The 19,798-nt window shown below is 41.6% G+C and overlaps 1 protein-coding gene across 1 annotated transcript; it reads left to right on the top strand.

Annotated features, from left to right (window-relative positions):
• Positions 1-1,995: 1,995 nt before the first annotated feature.
• LOC132765228 (von Willebrand factor A domain-containing protein 7-like) lies at positions 1,996-19,025 on the top strand. The gene is made up of 9 exons (XM_060759459.2): positions 1,996-2,310; positions 5,210-5,332; positions 7,026-7,205; positions 8,641-8,719; positions 9,464-9,555; positions 10,507-10,671; positions 15,018-15,227; positions 17,971-18,112; positions 18,803-19,025. The coding sequence occupies exons 1-9, from the start codon at positions 2,067-2,069 to the stop codon at positions 18,945-18,947; spliced, it is 1,380 nt and encodes a 459-aa protein (XP_060615442.2). The 5' UTR covers positions 1,996-2,066; the 3' UTR covers positions 18,948-19,025.
• The last annotated feature ends 773 nt before the right edge of the window (positions 19,026-19,798 follow it).

Genomic DNA, 19,798 nt, shown 5'->3' with positions numbered 1-19,798 from the left:
GCCTTCTTATTGGCTATCTTGACACTTTTGACAATAGTATTCCCCTGCCCTTGTTCATTTGATTTCAGCACCTTCCATGAGCTCCTTTTAGGAATTTTCCACTCAAGAGAGTCTGAACTCAGCTATGTTCCCTTTATCTTAGCCATATTTTTATGATGTTGTTTTATGACTGTTTATTATTTTATTTGATTGATTTTAATTGTGTCTTTGTAATTTTCGGGCTTGTCCCTTTGTAAGCCTGAGTCCCCTTGGGGAAATGGTGGTGGGGTATAAAAATAAAGTTATTATTATTATTAAAGTTATAAAGTTGTTATGTTTAAAGTTGTACTGGTGACATTTCACCTTCTTCTGAAATGGCTACAAAAAGTTCCTAGGAGTGATTGTCTCAAGACTGTTTACCATCTAATCTAGACAGTTTCCACATTGAGATGTTATAGTTCTTCTTCCAGCTAGAATGGTCCAAGCTATCTGACATACCAAAAGTGCATCTACACTGTAAAATTAATGCAGTTTGACACCACTTTAACTGGCATGGCTCAATACTATGGACTCCTGGGAGTTGTAGTGTGATGAAGCACCAGCACTCATTGCTAGAGAAGGCTAAAATGTTAAAAACTACAACTCCCATGACAGTTAAATATCTAGATCCATCACTGCTACTCTAATCTCTGTTTGCCATAGAATCCTGTTCGAGGATCTAGAAAGCCCCAGAGAAGTGTTATTGTTTATATGTAAGTTATATTAATTGTACTGTTTTATTTTCTTGCTCTTTTGTTTTTACTGATGTGTTGTTGGGCTTCGCCTCATGTAAGCCAGCCCAAGTCCCTTGGGGAGATGGCGGCGGGGTATAAATAAAGTATTATTATTATTATTATTATTATTATTATTATCTCTAGGAAAATCTAGGTCCTTCAGTGTAACACTGTTACAGAAGTTGACTATAGAGGACCTAGAGCAGTGGTTCTCAACCTGCGAGTCCCCAAATATTTTGACTTACAACTCCCAGAATTCCCAGCCGGTTTACCAGCTGTTAGGATTTCTGGGAGTTGAAAGCCAAAACATCTGGGGATCCACAGGTTGAGAACCACTGACCTAGAGATTTCTAGAGATAACATATTAACCAATTTCATGAACATAATCAAATTGGTAGTGCCACGAGTTAAACCGGCTGAACTTGCTGACCAAAAGGTCAGTGGTTTGAATCCAGGAAGCGGGGTGAGCTCCTTCTGTTAGGCCCAGCTTCTGCCGACCTAGCAGTTCAAAAACATGCAAATGTGACTAGATCAATAGGTACCACTCTGGCATGAAGGTAATGGCACTCCATGCAGTCATGCCGGCCACATGACCTTAAAGGTGTCTACGGACAACACTGGCTCTTCGGCTCAGAAATGGAGATGAGCACCATGTTGGACACATCTAGTCAGGGGAAAACCTTTACTTTTATCTTTACCACAAGAGTGAAAGCTACAAATATGGAGAATTGGCTGTATTCTCATTTTATGCTATCATTCAGGAACTCATCACAAAGGCCCATGGATTTGATCCATGGGCTCCTGGTGAGAGGGTGTGCAGAAGCCTACGTTCTATACCCCACATTGCATGACTTGCCTTGCCCCTCATTCCATGGGGGGGAAGGGTTGCCGCCTGACTTCCCCCCATTGATGCTAAAGCAAAACAGGACGGTTCCCATGTTGCCGTAGTGGCGGTATATGCTGCTTCCTCTCCTCCTTCAGCATGGATCCCGGCTGGAACTCCCTGTGCATTCTCTAATGGGCTCCATTCTGAAAGTGCAGAGGAAGCAGCGTACAGAAGTCATCTTGGCACGTGTCATGAGGCAGACAATCTGTGGGGGGTTTTTTTCTACTTATACTGCTGCTCAACGCAAGGTCAGAGTTTGCAAAGCAAGCTGCCCTGAGTTCTCTGCCCAGTCAAATATGTAACAACATGTTTACTAGCTAGCCTAGTGACCCACTTCTGCCTCAGCTATATATTTGGGAGGCAAGCAGATCCCATCACAACAGTTTACCCTATACCTTCTGATCATTGCAGCAGTCCCAAGGAAAGCCATGCTGTTTGCCAGAGCAACCCTTTTGCTCCTCTGGATGGGCGCTGTGAATGGATTCCACCCCAACCACGAATCAGGAGGCCTTGATCCGGGCGACTTCACTGATGCCGACATCACCGAAAAAGGGATACTGAAGGCTGTTTCTTGGTTCATGGAGATAGTTCCCCTTCCTGGAAAATCTCCCAAAGCCTCAGGAGAGCTGGATGATAAGAACTCAACTGAATTGTTCAAAGCATATTTTGAAGGTAGTAGTTTTGGGGCTGGGGAAGGGATACAAGGTCTTTCCTTACTTAACAGGAATAAACTTAGAAAAGTTGAATGTATTGTCGAAGGCTTTCATGGCCGGAATCACTGGGTTGTTGTAGAACATGGCCATAGAGCCCGAAAAAACCTACAACAACCCTTAGAAATGTTGCTTTGTTGAACTGCAGCTTCCCAAATCCCCCAGCAATACAAGGTTTGAACTAGAGAATCCAATACTCTGCCGTTCCTCCAGCAAGGAATTTGGCCCTAAGTCCCCACAAGTACTCCCAGAATATGCTCTAGGTTTTGGCTGAACTTTTTTTTAAAAAAACCAGTTCAAGCTGCTGAAATCAATGCCCAAGATAAGTTCAGTACTTTGGATAGTCTCTTTAAAAGGAAAATAACTTTTATTAATTTTTTTAAGTATACAAAGATAAAATCACGAGTCTTATCTACAAGTGTTTAATAGAAGATTAAAAAGGAAAAGGGGGAAAAAACATAAAAGAGGTGGGAGTGGTAGAGAACGATAGGGAGGGAAAGAAACGAAGCAAAAAGAAAGAAAGGAAATAGAGGAAGGAAAGAGAAGAAGAAGAAAGGGGGGGAAAGAAAAAAGGGAGAGACATCAGTAACAAAACCTCCCCCCTTCCCTAATGTGGCTTTCAAGATTTCTCTTGCAACAGCTCTTCGGAGTTGTTTCTTTTCTAGTTTGCAGGCATCAGTGTTTTCACTTTTCTTTCTTTCTCCTTTCCTTCCCTTTTTTCCCCTCCCATCTCTTCTCTCTCCTTCTCCATTACATCCTTTCTTCCTTACTTCTTCTCTTCTCTTTCTATCTTCTCTTCTTCTCCTCATCACTCAACTTGTCTTTATTTCTTTTCTTTTCTCAGTGTTCCTCTTGTTTTCTTTTTATTATTATTATTTTTCTCTTTCCTTTTTCTTCCTCCCTTTTTTCCTTTTCCTTTTCTTCTCTTTACTTTCTTCTTTCTTTTCCTTTGCTTTCCTTTTTTTTATTATTATTCTTTATTTATCATATTATTATTCCTATTCCTCTTACTATTAGCTGAGATCATATTAATATCTTTATCTTGTTTTCCTTTGGATAGTCTCTTGACAGTCTGGTCTAAAATGGGGAGGGGTTCCCTGGAAGCCACCAGTCACTAAAAAGCATGAGTTAAACAGTTTTGAAATGTCTTGCGGAAATGCTCTTACATTGTGTTTAAAGGTACTTCATTTGTATGATCGCATTCCAAGAAATAGGTTTTGCAGGGAAGGGTTGGTTAATGTTTAGTAATACATTAACCAATCCTGAAGACCTGGTTGTTCGAACAAGCATTCGACTAGGCAGTGTAATTGAATATAGGAACACGGAATAACGGATTATGAGATTGGATTCTGATTCTACTGATGAGACGCAAATGATTTGTTATATTGGTGTTTAATTGTTATTATGCTACTGTTTTAACTGTCCCCCAATTGTTTTATGATGTTTAGTATTGAATTTTTGCTGATGTTGACCGCTTTGAGTCGCCTAAGGGCTGAGAAAAGCAGTATATAAATGAAGTAAATAAATAATACTTAGGCCCCCTGTTAATGCAGCAGGTTAAACCACTGAGCTGCTGAACTTGCTGACCAAAAGATTAGCGGTTCGAATCCAGGGAGCAGGTTAGGCCCAGCTTCTGCCAACCTAGCAGTTCTAAAACAAGAAAATGTGAGTATTTATTTATCGTGTCATCAGCAACCATTGTATTACAATTCTAACAGAGCAAAACAAACACACAGATTAAAAAGAAAAAGAAAAAAAACAGATTTTGCAAATTTGGTAGTTGGTTAAATGTCCTTTGACCAGTATCTGGCCACTTGGAGTGCCTCTGGTGTTGCCGCAAAAAGGTCCTCCATTGTGCATTTACTCCATTGTGCATTGTCCAATGTGAGTATATCAATAGGTACCACTTCTGCGGGAAGGTAACGGCACTCCATGCGGTCATGCTGGCCACATGACCTTGGAGGTGTTTATGAACAACACCGGTTCTTCGACTTAGAAATGGAGATGAGCACCACCTCCCAGAGTCGGACATGACTAGACTTAATGTCAAGGGGAAACCTTTACCTTAACCTTTTAATGTTTCATCACTGAGATAGAAATCTAATTCATTTGCATGGTATGTTGGGGAGATAGGGGGTGATCAGCCTCATTCAGCAACTGTGGACGAGGCAGAATAGCCTCTCTCTCTGACAAACAGCATCCAAAACTTCAGCTGTTCCAAGCTGGGGATGCGATTTATCAGGGGATCTTGGCTGTTCCAAGGATTTTGGGAGGCAGCTTCTCTATCCCCATAGTTATCTGTGGTTTTCCCACTTTGATGGGGTTCCTGCACCCCTAACCTCTGTGAACATGGAGGGCCAATTGTCCTTCCTTTCCTCCCATTGCAGGACACTGTGAATGGCTTCTCATTGCACCTTGTCTCCCTGCTATTTTACTAGGGATTGTAAACTCCTTGAGGTTCAGAACATAAACAAATGGTGGCACAGTGGGTTAAACCACTGAGCTGCTGAACTTGCTGACTGAAAGGTCAGTGGTTCAAATATGGGGAGCACAGTGAGCTCCCGCTGTTAGCCCCAGCTTCTGCCAACCTAGTAATTCAAAAACATGCAAATGTGAGTAGATAAATAGGTACCACTTCTGCAGGAAGGTAATGTTGCTCCATACAGTCATGCTGGCCACATGACCTTGGAGGCGTCTACGGACAACACCGGCTTGTTGGCTTGGAAATGGAGATGATCACCACCCCGCAAAGTCAGACACGAATAGACTTAATGTCAAGGGGTAACTTTTGCTTTATTATTTGAAGAGAAAGAGAGATAATGCTAAAATCATAATTGGATTTGTCTCTTTTCTGTCCCCAGCTGATGTGCCTCCTGATCGGTTTGACAAAGCCCTTGAGGAAATTGTCAAAGGGAATAACCAAGTGGAGGTTGATCACGGGGAGGACAGCAGTTACTTCTTCCACTGTGGAGAAATTGCCAAAAGTAAGAAGGGATTTTGTGTGAGTTTTGTTTGTGTGTGCGATAGAGTGAGAAGCAGTACTTGGGAGGTAGATGAAGGCAGCAAAATCTTCTTGTTGAGTTTTGCCCAAATTTCCTCAGTGTTTCTATAAGTGCTTTGAAAGGGTTTTGGATTGTTCTCTTTTGCCCTTTTGTGTTGGTAAATTCTAATATACAATCCAACCACAGAATTACCATGTAGAATAGAGTTATCATTCAAATATGTCACTTATCTAAATTTTGGGAGTCCCACACAAAACATGAGCCAAAATTATGATTGAAAGTGTAGGCTGGAATGCAACACAATAAGTCCTCGTAACTGCACAGGAACACATAATTTATTTATTTATTTAAAACTTTTATATCCCAATCTTCTCAACCTCCGTAGAGGGACTCAGACTGGCTTACAGCAAGGATTCAATGCTAACAAGTACAATCTAAAAACATCATATAATAACGAGTTAAAATAGATATCGATTAAAATTACAAATAAGCCAAATTGCCAAGATAAAATCATGTCCAACTCAGTCCGTATGTGTGGTCGATAACTTTGTTCTGTAGCCGGTTTCAACCATTACTCTGGGAATGCTTCCTTCCATAGCCAGGACTTCACCAGCCTCCTGAAGGACAGGAGGGAGGGGGAAGATCTGATCTCAATCGGGAGAGAGTTCCATAGCCGAGGGGCCACCACAGAAAAGGCCCTGTCTCTCGTTCCCAACAAACGTGATTGCGAAAGTGGTGGGACTGAGAGCAGGGCCCCACCAGAAGATCTTAATTGCCTTGGTGGTTCATAGGGGAGAATACATTCGGACATAACAAAATCCTAGAGAGTATACTCTTCTAGGAATCTTTGCATCTTCCTATTCAACAGTGTGATAGTTTGAGACCAAAAACTAGACAATTTAATGCCCTATGGCTGTACCTGTAGTTTCAGATAATCACAGTCCAGCAAGGAATGTATCCCCTATATATACAGGGGTCCTACCATATTACAATTACAGGTATAGGTCTGTAATTGTTCTGTATTCATTAAAAGTGTGCTGTCTTCCTCAAAGGCTTTGTAAATCCCACTCTCAGCCACCTTAACAACAAGCAGGTAAATCAGGCAAAGGAGGTTTGTGGTTTCATTTACCTGTGCCTAATGGGAAATGGTCTCTGGGAATTTGCTAAGTCTTCTGAATGCTTCTATGGCATGCTATCATAAAACTGCACAGGAGGACATAGCAAAATCCTAGAGAATATGACCTTCTAGGAATCTTTGCATCTTCCTGTGCAACTGTGTAATAGTTTGGGACCAAAAATCAGGCAATTTAATGCCCTATCACAACGTATAGTGACAAGGCCAAGCTGCAGCAATGATGCTTCCCCACATGAGGTGGAGAAGTATCAGCTGTGTGTGAGATGGGGGACTGGGATTGCCCTGCTGCCCCACTGATTTGCCGTGGGTGGTGGCAAATCTTCCCGTAGAACCTCATTCACATGATGAGGTCCTTAGGCTAGAGAGCCATGCAAAGAGAGCATGTTTTATAGAATAATTGTCTTCTGTAAAACATGACACGTTTCCATTATTTGCCAGCAATTCTTCTGTTCCGATACAGGACTCATGGATGGCCAACAATGCCATTAATTGAGATTCACTCCAAAAGGTATTAAAATCCAAACTGCTTTTCCTTCTCAGGTATAGCCCAGCTTCAAGCCCTGAGGAAGGCCATGCTAGCGAGTCTTGTAGAGCCTGTGACCTTAGCAGGCTTGGAGTCAGCTCGCCTAAATGCTGGGAAGGCCCTCCATGTGCTCCAGAAGTTCTACAGCAACACCAATTGGGTTGAAATGGGAAACAATGGCATTTACGAATTTCTGAGTAAGTCGCGTTGGGTATAGAAAATGGCAAATAGGTTTTACTTGTTTTTCTGTGGACATCCCACCAGTTGTTTCCTGGAAGGAGAACAATCCTTGAGAGGCTGCTATAAAAACGTTGGCCACAGTTGTAGATCCTGCCTTCTACTCCCCAACTACTTTACAAGGTTTCAATTGTATGTGGAAAAGGAGATCCTTTCTGCTATTTGTAAGCACATGACTGAATAATTTCTGGCATGTTTGGAGACTGTTGGGAGGTATTCAGACCAGGGACCTCATCACTAATGTCTGGGAATCTCTAGACCCTCCAGTGAGATTCTATGGTCATACCTTGGAATATTACCCTTACACATATCTGTTCTTTCCATGTTATTTCTGCCTCTGGTACTAGATCCAGCCTACTACTCACCCAACTACTTTACCAGGTATCATCTGTATGGGGAGAAGGAGATCCTTTCTGCTATAGTTAGGCACATGGCTGAATTGAACTGCAATGTATGATCAGTGCAGTAAAGCCAGAGCTGGGAAAGAATGGGATCCTAATAGAGCCGATTGTGCTATAGCCCTATGTGCCTGCATACAGCAGCCAAGCTAAATAGTAAACTGCCTCCATAATTCGTTACTGAGCATGCCTAAATAGTTGCCCTTTCACGTTGTGGGTGAAAGGAGCCCCTGGTGGCACAATAGGTTAAAACCTTATGCCGACAGGACTCCTGACTGACAGGTCAGCATTTCAAATCTGGGGAGAGCAGGTTGAGCTCCCTCTGTCAGCTCCAGCTCCTCATACAGGGACATGAGAGAAGCCTCCCACAAAGATGGTAAAATATCAAACATCTGGGCATCCCCTGGACAAAGTCCTTGCAGACAGCCAATGCTCTCACACCAGAAGTGACTTGCAGTTTCTCAAGTCGCTCCTGACAAGGAAAAAAAAAACGTTGTGGATTTGATTTTTGTAGATTTGATTAAAATGTTCTTTCTGGAAATCTCTAGGCCCTTCCAGTGAGATTCTATGGACATGTTTAATTTGGAATATTACCCTTATCTCTGTTCATTCCATGTTATTTCTGCCTCTGGTACCACATGTTCTGTTACAGAAGTAAATTCCAGGAACACGTTGTCTTCATTAAAAGAGTTATGCCAGTATTATCTGCCATAATACAGAACAGAGTGACCAAAATGATGGTAGCATTGGATGAATTGTACTGTTAGCTTAGATGGAAAGTGAATGCTATAAGCCAAGGCATAATTGAAGTGTATAAAAATCACCCAGAGAGATGACAAAAGGAGAGAATATTTTCTCCTGTTTCATAATATGTTTGTTCATTGGATAGTTCATTAATTTGTAAAATGGATACAGAAAAGTATCAAAGTAAAGTATCTGAATTTTAAATATATGGATGATTCAATTAAAATGCATGTCTTTCTCTTGTATTTTATAGTAAATGAAGACAGTAATGTTACGGTACCCATTGCCCCTCCTTCTATAGCAACATGTAAAGACTGTGTCAAAAATATCAGGTAAGACACAAGGAGAGGGACAATGGAATGTATTTGTGGGTGATATCAAGGCTGACCAAAGAGACTATGCTGCCCAAAGTAAAAAAATTTCTTCATGTATCATATGGAATCTGCTCTATCTACTCCTCTGGAATGTGTCCAGAGGAGGGCGACTAAAATGATCAAGGGTCTGGAGAACAAGCCCTATGAGGAGCGGCTTAGGGAACTGGGCATGTTTAGCCTGAAGAAGAGAAGGCTGAGAGGAGATATGATAGCCATGTATAAATATGTGAGAGGAAGCCACAGGGAGGAGGGAGCAAGCTTGTTTTCTGCTTCCTTGGAGACTAGGACACGGAACAATGGCTTCAAACTACAAGAGAGGAGATTCCATCTGAACATGAGGAAGAACTTCCTGACTGTGAGAGCCGTTCAGCAGTGGAACTCTCTGCCCCGGAGTGTGGTGGAGGCTCCTTCTTTGGAAGCTTTTAAGCAGAGGCTGGATGGCCATTTGTCAGGGGTGATTTGAATGCAATATTCCTGCTTCTTGGCAGGGGGTTGGACTGGATGGCCCATGAGGTCTCTTCCAACTCTATGATTCTATGATTCTATGATTCATGTATCAGTCTACAAACTTTAGCCAAAAAACTCCACCCAATAAACCTGGGCTGACAGTTGACAGATTGGGTTGACAGATTGTATAGTTGCTATTACATTTGGATGTGTTCATTCCAAAGCAGTTCATTAATCTACTTCTACATTTAATAGTGGGGTGTACACATGTGTGGACAACATACTTGTGAAGGACATGCTCGTAAGCGGATACAAGATATCAGGAACTTGCAAGACCAAACCAGAAGGTAAGACCAACTCCTCTTGCTAGGATTCCTTGCCATGTAGAGCATGAGGATGAGGATAGTAATAATAGTAATTAGTTCCTGGGGAAATTGAGAGCAAAATTGACAAAGAAAAACCATGAATGTGGCTCACAAGTGGAACTTTGAAAAAGGAGACGGAGGGCCTGATTCTGGCAGCCCAAGAACAAGCCACTAGAACAAATGCCATCAAAGCCAAAATTGAAAAGTTGATGACAGATCCCAAGTGTAGACTCTGCAAGGAAGCAGATGAAACAATAGATCACATCCTCAGCTGCTGCAAGAAGATTGCGCAGACAGACTACAAGCAGAGGAACAACACAGTTGCTCAGGTGATTCATTGGAACTTGTGCCACAAATACCATCTGCCTGCGAAAAAGAACTGATGGGATCACAACCCTGAAAAAGTTACAGAAAATGAATACGTCAAACTACTCTAAGACTTCCGAATTCAGACTGACAGAGTTTTGGAGTACAAGACTCCTGACCTCACAATTGTGTTAAAAAACCAAGTATGGATCATCGATGTTGTAATCCCAGATGACAGCAGGATTGCAGAGAAACAATTGGAAAAGCTGACATGATACAAGGACTTAAAGATCGTACTGCAAAGACTGGCACAAGCCAGTCAAGGTGGTCCCAGTGGTGATCGGCACACTGGGTGCAGTGCCTAAAGACCTTGGCCTGCGCTTAAACACAATTGGCACTGACAAAATTACCATCTGACAGCTGCAAAAGGCCACCCTACTGGGATCTGCACGCATTATTCGCCGATAAATCCCACAATCCTAGACACTTGGGAAGTGTTCGACATGTGATCCAATACAACAGCCAGCGGAGTGACCTTGTTTGCTGTGTACTAATCTTGTGCCGGTAGAAATAGGTCTTAAGTTTCCAGTGATCTCCTCTCCTGTCTCTGCTTTTTTTTTTCTACAGGCAAATGTGGGCACGGAGGGAAAGATGATGCCACTCAAGACGTTTATCCCACTGGGGGCATCAACAAAGAGACTTCTGACCCAAAGCTCTCCCCTCATTTTCACCTGCACAAGAAAGCAGCTGAACTAGCTATTCAAGCCACAAAGAACTTCTTTGTAGACGGGGGTAAGTCTACAGGCAATCCTCAAGTTACGAACAAGATAGGTTCTGTTCTTAAGTTGAATTTGTTTCTAAAACGGAACAAGTACATTTTTAAGTGTAAGACCAGTCAATACGTATATATTTCTGTTTAAATATTTGTGTTTAATTCTGTTGTATTTTTTGTATATTTTAGATTCCATGCTAATGCTTTTATGTCAAGCCGCTTTGAGTCCCCTTTGGGGAGGTAAAGCAAGGTATAAATATAATAATAATAATAATAATAATAATAATAATAATAATAATAATATACTGGCATTAGCTTTGGATAGCAAAGGGAAGAGTTACCACCCCTGTGATGTTTGTTTTGCTGTCTGCACCCCTGTTGAGAAGATCTCCCTTCACTTTCTGTCCCTGTGATAACTGGATTTGGAAAAATGTGGCTTGTTGTGGAAATAAGGATTGGTAGAGAAAGCTTCAGAGGAGACACCTTTTCCCCATGATAATATATAATCATAAAACTTTATTTATATTCTGTCCTATCTCCCCAAGGGGACTCAGGGCAGATTCCAATATACAAAAGAGCAAACATTCAATGCCACAATAAAACAAAATGATCCAAAATAACCTAACAAAATAATACAGGATTACCCCATATATTACAAGTACGTTTGGCGGAGACGAGAGACAGGGCCTTCTTGGTGGTGGCCCCTCGGCTGTGGAACCAGCCTCCCTTATAGATATTAGATTGGCCATCTCCCCTTTAACATTCCGGAAAAAAGTCAAAATGTGGCTTTTTGAACAAGCATTTGCAAATGCAGAGTAACTGACATAGGAAAATGGAACGACTAGACAATCCGGACAATGTTTTTAACAAGGAGACACGATGAATTTATATTTTATTGATTTTTTAGTTTTTATTATATGTTATGTTTTTGATTGTATTTATGACATTGTAAGCACTGAATTTTGCCCTGTTAACCGCCATGAGTCACCTACGGGCTGAGAAAGGCGGTATACAAATACAGTAAATAAATAAATAAATAAATAAATAAATAAATAAATAAATAAATATGAAAACAACATTAAAGCTTAACATCAATAAATTAAACAAAATTTAATCAAACAAAATTATATAGTGATATAGTGGGAGAAGATGCAGATCAAGAATAGGGCTCCACAGTCACCTACAGACCCACTACCAGTCCATCTTCCTCGGACAATGAGGGATTATAGTGATATAAAATTTAAATAAAACATCTACATTGGTTTACAAAAGCCAACCAAAGTTCACAAAGTCATATGGATTGAATATGTGGCTGGTGATGACTTCTGGGCCAACATGGACTAACAGAACCCACATACAATAATAGTTCTCAACCAGAGGTCCAGTAGTATCTCCCCTTACGAACTACTGAGGACTTTAAGATCATCTAGGGAGACCCTGCTCTCGGTCCTGCCTTCGTCACAAGCACGTTTGGCGGGGACGAGAGACAGGACCTTCTCAGTGGTGGCCCCTCGGCTATGGAACGCCCTCCCTAGGGAGATCAGATCTGCTCCCTTCCTCTTGACATTTTGGAGGCAAGTTAAAACATGGCTATTTGAGCAAGCGTTTACAAATACAGAGTAGCTAATATAGGAAATCGAATGACCTGACAATGGAATTGGACAATGCTTGAGAATAATGAGACGCTGATGATGTTGCTTTTATTGCTTTTGTGATATCTTATACTGTTTTATGTTTTTTATCTATTATGTTTTATGTATTCTGATTTGTTGGAAACTGCCTTGAGTCGCCAATTGGCTGAGAAAGGCGGTATACAAATACAGTAAATAAATAAATAGTGATCTCACATTATCTAATCCTTCTCCTCTCCATATGCTAGTGAGCAAAAGTGAGTCTTCAGTTGTTTTTTGAAGCGGAGGAAGGAGGGGCCATCTTTATTTCTTTAGGGAGGAAGTTCTAGAGGTTGGGGGGGGGGGCAATCACAGAGAAGGCTCTCTCATTCCCACCAACCATACTTAAGATAGGGGTGGGACTGAGAGCAGGGCCTCCTCCGCTGACCCCAGTTCCCAAGTTGGCTTATAGGAGGAGATACGGTTAGTCAAATAGCCTGGACCAGAGCCAGGCTATTTGCCTTCCAGGAGTGAAATTCCCTTCCAAGAGGTAGATTTTTCTTGCTTCCTGTTGTCTTAACTATCCATCTCATCACATGGGGCTGCCCTTTACAATGCTTTGGGGACGGGGCCCGCCAAACACCATCACATGACGCTCACCCCATTGATCCTCGGAGTGGTGAGAAAGCGTTGCAAGACGCTTCCTTGGCCTCAACACTTTGGTAAGTATTTTTTTGGCAGCTCTGAGGAAGCTACTCGCATTTTTCACCTATTTTTCCCATCTGATGGGGGAAAGGGGAAAGGGCAATGCAGCAACGCACTCTTTCCCCCATCTGATGGGAACAGGGAGCCAACACACCTTGTCCCATTTCCCCAATGAGATAAGGGAAAGAGGGAGGAAGTGCAGTGCACTATAAGATGCCCTACACACCTGCCGTTTTATCGAAATTGAACAAATAGGGTGGGGGTCTCATCTGTATGACGTGGTCCTCTGAGTCATTTGTAAGTGGGCTTCCGAGCACAATTCAAAGTGCTGGTGTTAATCTTTAAAGCCCTAAACGACTCCGGCCCTGTTTACCTCTCCGAACATATTCTCCCCTATGAACCATCAAGATTATTAAGATCGTCTGGAGAGGCCCTGCTCTCAGTCCCACCGGCCTCACAAGCGCGTCTGGTGGGGACGAGGGACAGGGCCTTCTCGGTGGTGGCCCCTCGACTCTGGAACTCTCTCCCACCGGAGATCAGAACCGCCCCTTATATCCTGACTTTTAGGAAACAGGTGAAGACGTGGTTATGGAGACAAGGCTTTTCATGAGTGAGACAACACCCTAAGACATGGATGGAAGATGAAGTATAATTGTTTTTTAGTATGACGACTGACCACTGTAGTTTTGGATATATTTGTTGTTTTAATGTGTTATTGTAATATGAACTATGATGTTTTTACCGATCATATGTGTTTTTATGGTTGGAAACCGGTCTGAGTCCCTCAAAAGAGGTGAGAAGGTCGGTATATAAAACTCTGAAATAAATAATAAATAAATGTTTTAACTCAACTACCTGTATAAACGATGTTATATTAAGTGACTTTTACAGTAGTTGCTATTTTGTCATTAATTTTGAGAAATATTTTTTAAAAATAAAGGCATTATGGAAACAATAAGAAAAATGAAATATATGTACTCCATATTCCTTTGAAACGTAACTGTTAATTATTTTATTTTATTTATTTACCACATTTGTATACTGCCTTTCTCAGCCAGAGGTGACTCAAGGCGGTTCACAGTCAGCAGCGATTCGATGCCATAACAATTATAAAAAATACAGTTAAAACAATTATAAAAACAATTAAAACATTTAAAATGTGATATAAAAAACAATACGGCCTGTAAAAACAAAATCCTCGATGTCTCCTTACTAAAATCATTGTCCAATTGCATTGTTGGTCATTCCATATATTCGTTTTTGTCTAATTATGCTCCAGTAGTAAAAGCTTGCTTGAAGAGCCAGGTCTTAACCTTTTTGCAGAATGTTAGAAGGGAGGGAGCCAATCTTATATCCCTGGGAAGGGCATTTCATAGCCTAGGGGCCACCACTGAGAAGGCTCTGCCTCTCGTCCCTGCCAAACGTATCTGCGAGATGGTTCATAAAGAGAGATACATTCGGAGAGGTAAGCCGGATCGGAACCGTTTAGGGCTTTATAGGCCTCATTCACTCATCACAATAGATAATGAATCCACTTTAAATCTAGTTGCTGCCTCCTGCAGAATTATGGGGTTTGTAGTTTAGGGAGGAGCCTTTAAACAGCCTCACTAAACTACAAACCCCAGAATTCTGCAGGAGGCAGAAACCAGATTTAAAAAGGATTCATTCTCTAGTGTAGGAGCCCCCGGTGGCACAGTGGGTTAAACCCCTGTGCCGGCAGGACTGAAGACCGACAGGTCGCAGGTTCGAATCTGGGGAGAGGCGGATGAGCTCCCTCTATCAGCTCCATCTCCTCATATTGGGACATGAGAGAAGCCTCCCACAAGGATGATAAAAACATCAAATCATCCAGGCGTCCCCTGGACAACGTCCTTTCAGACGGCCAATTCTCTCACACCAGAAGCGACTTGCAGTTTCTCATGTCGCTCCTGACACGACAAAAAAAAATTCTCTAGTGTGATGAAGTAGTAAGAAAGTATAGAAAATGTAGTTAATTTCCAATCTCTAGGTAAAGTGGCATGGATGCAAATCTGATTTTTGCCTTTTTTCAGATGCCAGCCTCCTCTCCATGGTGGACGAAAACATCTTCCGGAAGTTTTTCAACCTAGAAGGCTACTCTCTCGCCTTTGTGATAGACACCAGCAACAGCATGACTGACGATATCGCCCAGGTCAAAGAAAAAAGCATCGAACTTATCCAGAAATTTTCCACCTTGCCAAACGCACCCTTCAACTACATTGTGGTGCCCTTCAATGATCCAGGTTAGAACAATCTGATATTGCATTCAGTGATTGCACATAATCCAATTGATTTTGCTTCCAAATTGCTGCATTCCCCAGTTTTTTGGGCTGTGTTCTTCCATGCCTTTAGAAGAATATACTTGTGATTTCAGAATGAAGATAATAAAATACAATACAATCTTCTTTGATATTGTCTCCAAAACACTCCTAAGACTTTTTCAGCATTTCCAGTGCTATGGAATAATGGCAATTGTAATTTTAGAAAGTCTTTAACTTTCTCTGCCAAAGGGTGCAGGTGCTTCAGCAAACTACAGCTCCCATGATTCCATAGCACTGAACCATAGTAGTTAACATGTTTATCAAACTGCACATGTTAAATTTAGCACACATGTATCAAACTCTAAACTCGCAAGCTGAATCTGGCCTGCCATGCCATTTTATGTGACCCTCCAGATGCTTGACTACAACTCCTGTATTCCACATCATTAGACGTCATGACTAGAGCTGATGGGAGTTGTGATACAGTAACATCCAGAAGGCTGCAGTTTGTTCTGAGATTGGAATGTAGATACAAGGCTTGTGGATATGAAGGTCGCCTGTGCACATTCAGAGGAAGACCTACAAGCCACTCTAAACACCTTCACAGAAGCATACAAGAAGCTCGGCCTGTCATTGAACATCAAGAAAACCAAAGTGCTCTTCCATCAGTCACCAGCCAACCCATCTGCAATGCCAGAAATACAGCTTATTGGTGTAACATTCGAAAATGTTGACCATATCCACTACCTTGGCAGCCATCTCTCCACAAAAGTCAACATTGACACTGAAATACAACACCGCCTGAGCTCTGTGAGTGCAGAATTTTTCCAAATGAAGCAGAGAGTGTTTGAGAACTGGGACATCCATAGGGAGACCAAGGTGCTTGTTTATAAAGCTATTGTCCTCCCAACCCTGCTATACGTCTGTGAAACGTGGACTGTCTACAGGGCCGTAGCCAGGATTTCGTTTCGGGGGGGGGGGGGCTAAAAAATTTTCAGGGGGGGTTTCGGGGGGGGCTGAGTTTCGGGGGGGGGCTGAGTCTGAGTGAAAGAGGGTCTAGCCTAGCAAACCTTTTGTATCATTACCCCAATACCCCCATACATATGGGATATATTGAGAATTGTGATCAAATCATGATATTAATAAACATAACAGTTTAAATAATGCACCAGTAAGGCCTTCTCGCGGACCACCATGAGAATTTCGGGGGGGGCTGAAGCCCCCCGAGCCCCCTCCCCCCCCCCCCCCCCCAGCTACATGCCTGACTGTCTACAAACATCACATGTAACTCCTGGAATGATTCCATCAGCACTTCCTCCAAAAAATCCTGCAAATCTCTTGGGAAGACAAGCTGACAAATGTCAATGCTCTGGAAGAAGCAAAGACCACCAGCATTGAAGCGATGGTCCTCCGCCATCAACTCTGCTGGACTGGCCATGTTTTCTAGATGCCCGACCACTGTCTCCCAAAGCAGTTGCTCTACTCCTAACTCAAGAATGGAAAATGGCATGTTGGAGGACAGGAAAAGAGATTTAAAGGTGGGCTCAAAGCCAACCTTAAAAACTCTGGCATAGACACAGAACTGGGAAGCCCTGGCCCTTGAGCGCTCCAGTTGGAGGTCAGCTGTGACCAGCAGTGCTGTAGAATTTGAAAAGGCACGAATGGAGGGCGAAGGAAAAAAATATTCTAAGAGGAAGGCATCTCAAGCCAACCCCAACCAGATGCCCTCACTGTGGGAGAAGATGCAGATCAAGAATAGGGCTCCACAGTCACCTACAGACCCACTACCAGTCCATCTTCCTCGGACAATGAGGGATTGCCTAAGTAAATAAGAGCCACAAGCACTGTTGGGTTGAGATATCTATTATCACCAGACCTCATGGCAGATAATCAAAAGTGATGGGAGTTGTTGTTTAATAACATCTGAAGAGCCAAATTAGGTAAAAACTAATATGTACAAAATTCTAGTTGACCCTCTGTATCTATGGATTCTCCACCCATAGATTCAACAGCCCTCTGAAGGCAACCATAAGGCTGATGTGTCCCTTGACAAAAATGAGTCTGATACCCCTGGTCCACAGGAGTGCATTCCAACTATGTATCTAATCCTTCAGATTAGTGCAGCCCAAATCAAAATAGACTACTTACCCAAAAATGATGTGGAGCACCGGGCAGGTGCACCAAAGCCTTTTGTTGCAACATGCCACTTAACAGGTTCTAATTTCTAAGCACAATTTAATACCTCTGTACTTCGAAGCCTCCGTTTATTCAAAACCATTTGGGGGGGGGGGGGGGAACCTACCTTCGAAGTACTTTTGAATTTAAAATGTGCAAGCTTTTCCCTAAATAGTGCCATAAGCCCATCTTTGAGAACAAGTTGTCCTTGAATCAACCTGTGCACAGGTAGGTAATTAATTATAGCGAGAATAATTTATCAAAATTTGGTTCAGATAGTGTTTGTCATTCTGGAGGAACTCTAATTATGCTTCTCATAGAATTATTCTGGGGATTTGATTAGCCATTAAAATTGGGGGTTATCCCCCCTTGGCTACAGGGTTGACTGCCCATAATCAACCTGCATTCTGAAACTGGATTATATGGCAGTGCAGATGGGTCCTTGGTTGAATTGTGGTTATTTACTTCCTCCAGGCCCAAACTAGGTAGATACAGAACCTGTTCTATCTGTAACTCTAATTCACGTTGGTTGTGATTCTCTTTCTTATAGATTACGGTCCCGCCTTTAAAACCCATAATGTGAGTGAGATAAAAAACTATATATCCAGTCTCACTGTGGCTGCTGCTGGTGGTGACTGCCCAGAAATGTCATTAAGTGGTTTGAAGTTGGCTTTGGACGAGAGTTTGCCAAGGTAATGCACTTTGTAATTCCCTACGATCATCTGAGATGGGATATGAGTCAAGTTAAATCAGGCTATAAACGAAAAAAAGTGTTGTCCAAGGCTTTCATGGCCAGAATCACTGGGTTGCTGTGAGTTTTACTAGCTGTATGGTCATGTTCCAGAAGCATTCTCTCCCAATGTTTCACCCACATCTATGGCAGGCATCCTCAGATGGTCTGTTGGAAACTAGACAAGTGAGGTTTATATATCTGTGGAATGTCCAGGGTGAAAGAAAGAACTCTTGTCTGTTTGAGGCAAGTATGAATGTTGCAATTGGCCACCTTGATTAGCATTGAATGGCCTTGCAGCTTCAAAGCCTGGAGGAGGTGCATGGTGGAGACTCCTTCTTTCGAGGTTTTTAAACAGAGGCTGGATGGCCATCAGGGGTGCTCTGAATTTGATATTCCTGCTTCTTGACAGGGGGTTGGACTGAATGGCCCACAAGGTCATTTCCAACTCTATGATTCTACTATTCTTACTATCTTTTGCTATTGTTTTTGGTGGAGCTTTGGAGTACTGAGAAATATATTAAAATCTAAATGCAACCTCATTACTCCACCCCCACAACCCATAACAACACTTATTTTCCTTTTTCTCCTCCTTGCAAGGCATGACACCCTATTGTAATCTCCATCCTAACCATCTTTCCACTTTCTCCAGTTCCAAAATCTATAGTTTTACTGATGCTGCAGCAAAAGATGAACATCTGGAGAGGGAAGTCAAGATCAAGATTGATGCTACTCTATCGGAGGTGAACTATCTCCTCACGGGGACTTGCTCAGAACGGAAACGCCGAAGTACGTGAAATCTTGGCAAAAGATAAGAAAGTTGTAGGGCTTCTTTATTCAACAGAAAACAGAAATAAAAAAGAAAAAAAGAACAATATCTGATTTATAAGAGATACAAAAGCAAGAAGAATGAAAAAAGAATTTTAAAAAACAAAAAAATTTCAGTTCACATCATCAGAAGTCAATAAGAACCTAGAGAAAATGAATTTGAGAACTTTTGAATCAGCTAACCAAACTGGCAAATGGTTAGCATATAAACTAGGAAAAGAGAAGAAAAATAAATAACTTACAGCAATAAAGAACAAAGAGAACTTAGTTACAGATAATGAAACAATACTGAAGATCTTCCACAAATTCTATACAACATTGTATAAGAGAAACCAGATTTAACATGAATATATTAACAATCATTTAATGGAGAATCAACTTCCAAAATTGACAAATGAACAAAGAGAAGATATAAATAACCAATCATAATTGAAGAAAAAAGCAAAAGCAAATAAATCCCCAGGACCAGATGGATTCTCAGTGATTTATTATAAGAAATTTGAAAATTAACTAATAAGACCTATGCAAGAGTTATTCAATTCAATTCTAGAAGCAGATAAATTTCAAATACATGGTAAATGGCCATAGTTACACTTATACCAAAAGAAGGACAAGAATTGATGGATCCAAGTAACTAAAGACCAATATAATTATTAAATGATGATTATGAAATTGTCACAACAATTCTAGCAGAAAGACTTAAAAAAATACTAGACACATTCATACAAGAAAATCAGGCAGGCTTTTTTTTCCTAAAAGACATATTCAGGACAATCTGAGAGTGGTTTTAGACATGACTGAACACTTGGATAAACATAAT

This window comes from Anolis sagrei, chromosome 2 (assembly GCF_037176765.1).
Source record: "Anolis sagrei isolate rAnoSag1 chromosome 2, rAnoSag1.mat, whole genome shotgun sequence".
Taxonomy (NCBI): Eukaryota; Metazoa; Chordata; class Lepidosauria; order Squamata; family Dactyloidae; genus Anolis; species Anolis sagrei.
Note: the sequence above shows the minus strand (reverse complement) of the source record. Positions and strands in the feature narration are given on the sequence as shown.

What these genes read in the sequence shown, in the direction of transcription:
- LOC132765228 (XM_060759459.2), top strand. Translation starts at nt 2,067, where the DNA reads ATGCTGTTTGCCAGAGCAACCCTTTTGCTCCTCTGGATGGGCGCTGTG. An exon ending in GACTGTGTCAAAAATATCAG is followed by an intron (nt 8,720 to 9,463) that starts GTAAGACACAAG and finishes TACATTTAATAG; the next exon opens with TGGGGTGTACACATGTGTGG. An exon ending in TTGCAAGACCAAACCAGAAG is followed by an intron (nt 9,556 to 10,506) that starts GTAAGACCAACT and finishes TTTTTTCTACAG; the next exon opens with GCAAATGTGGGCACGGAGGG.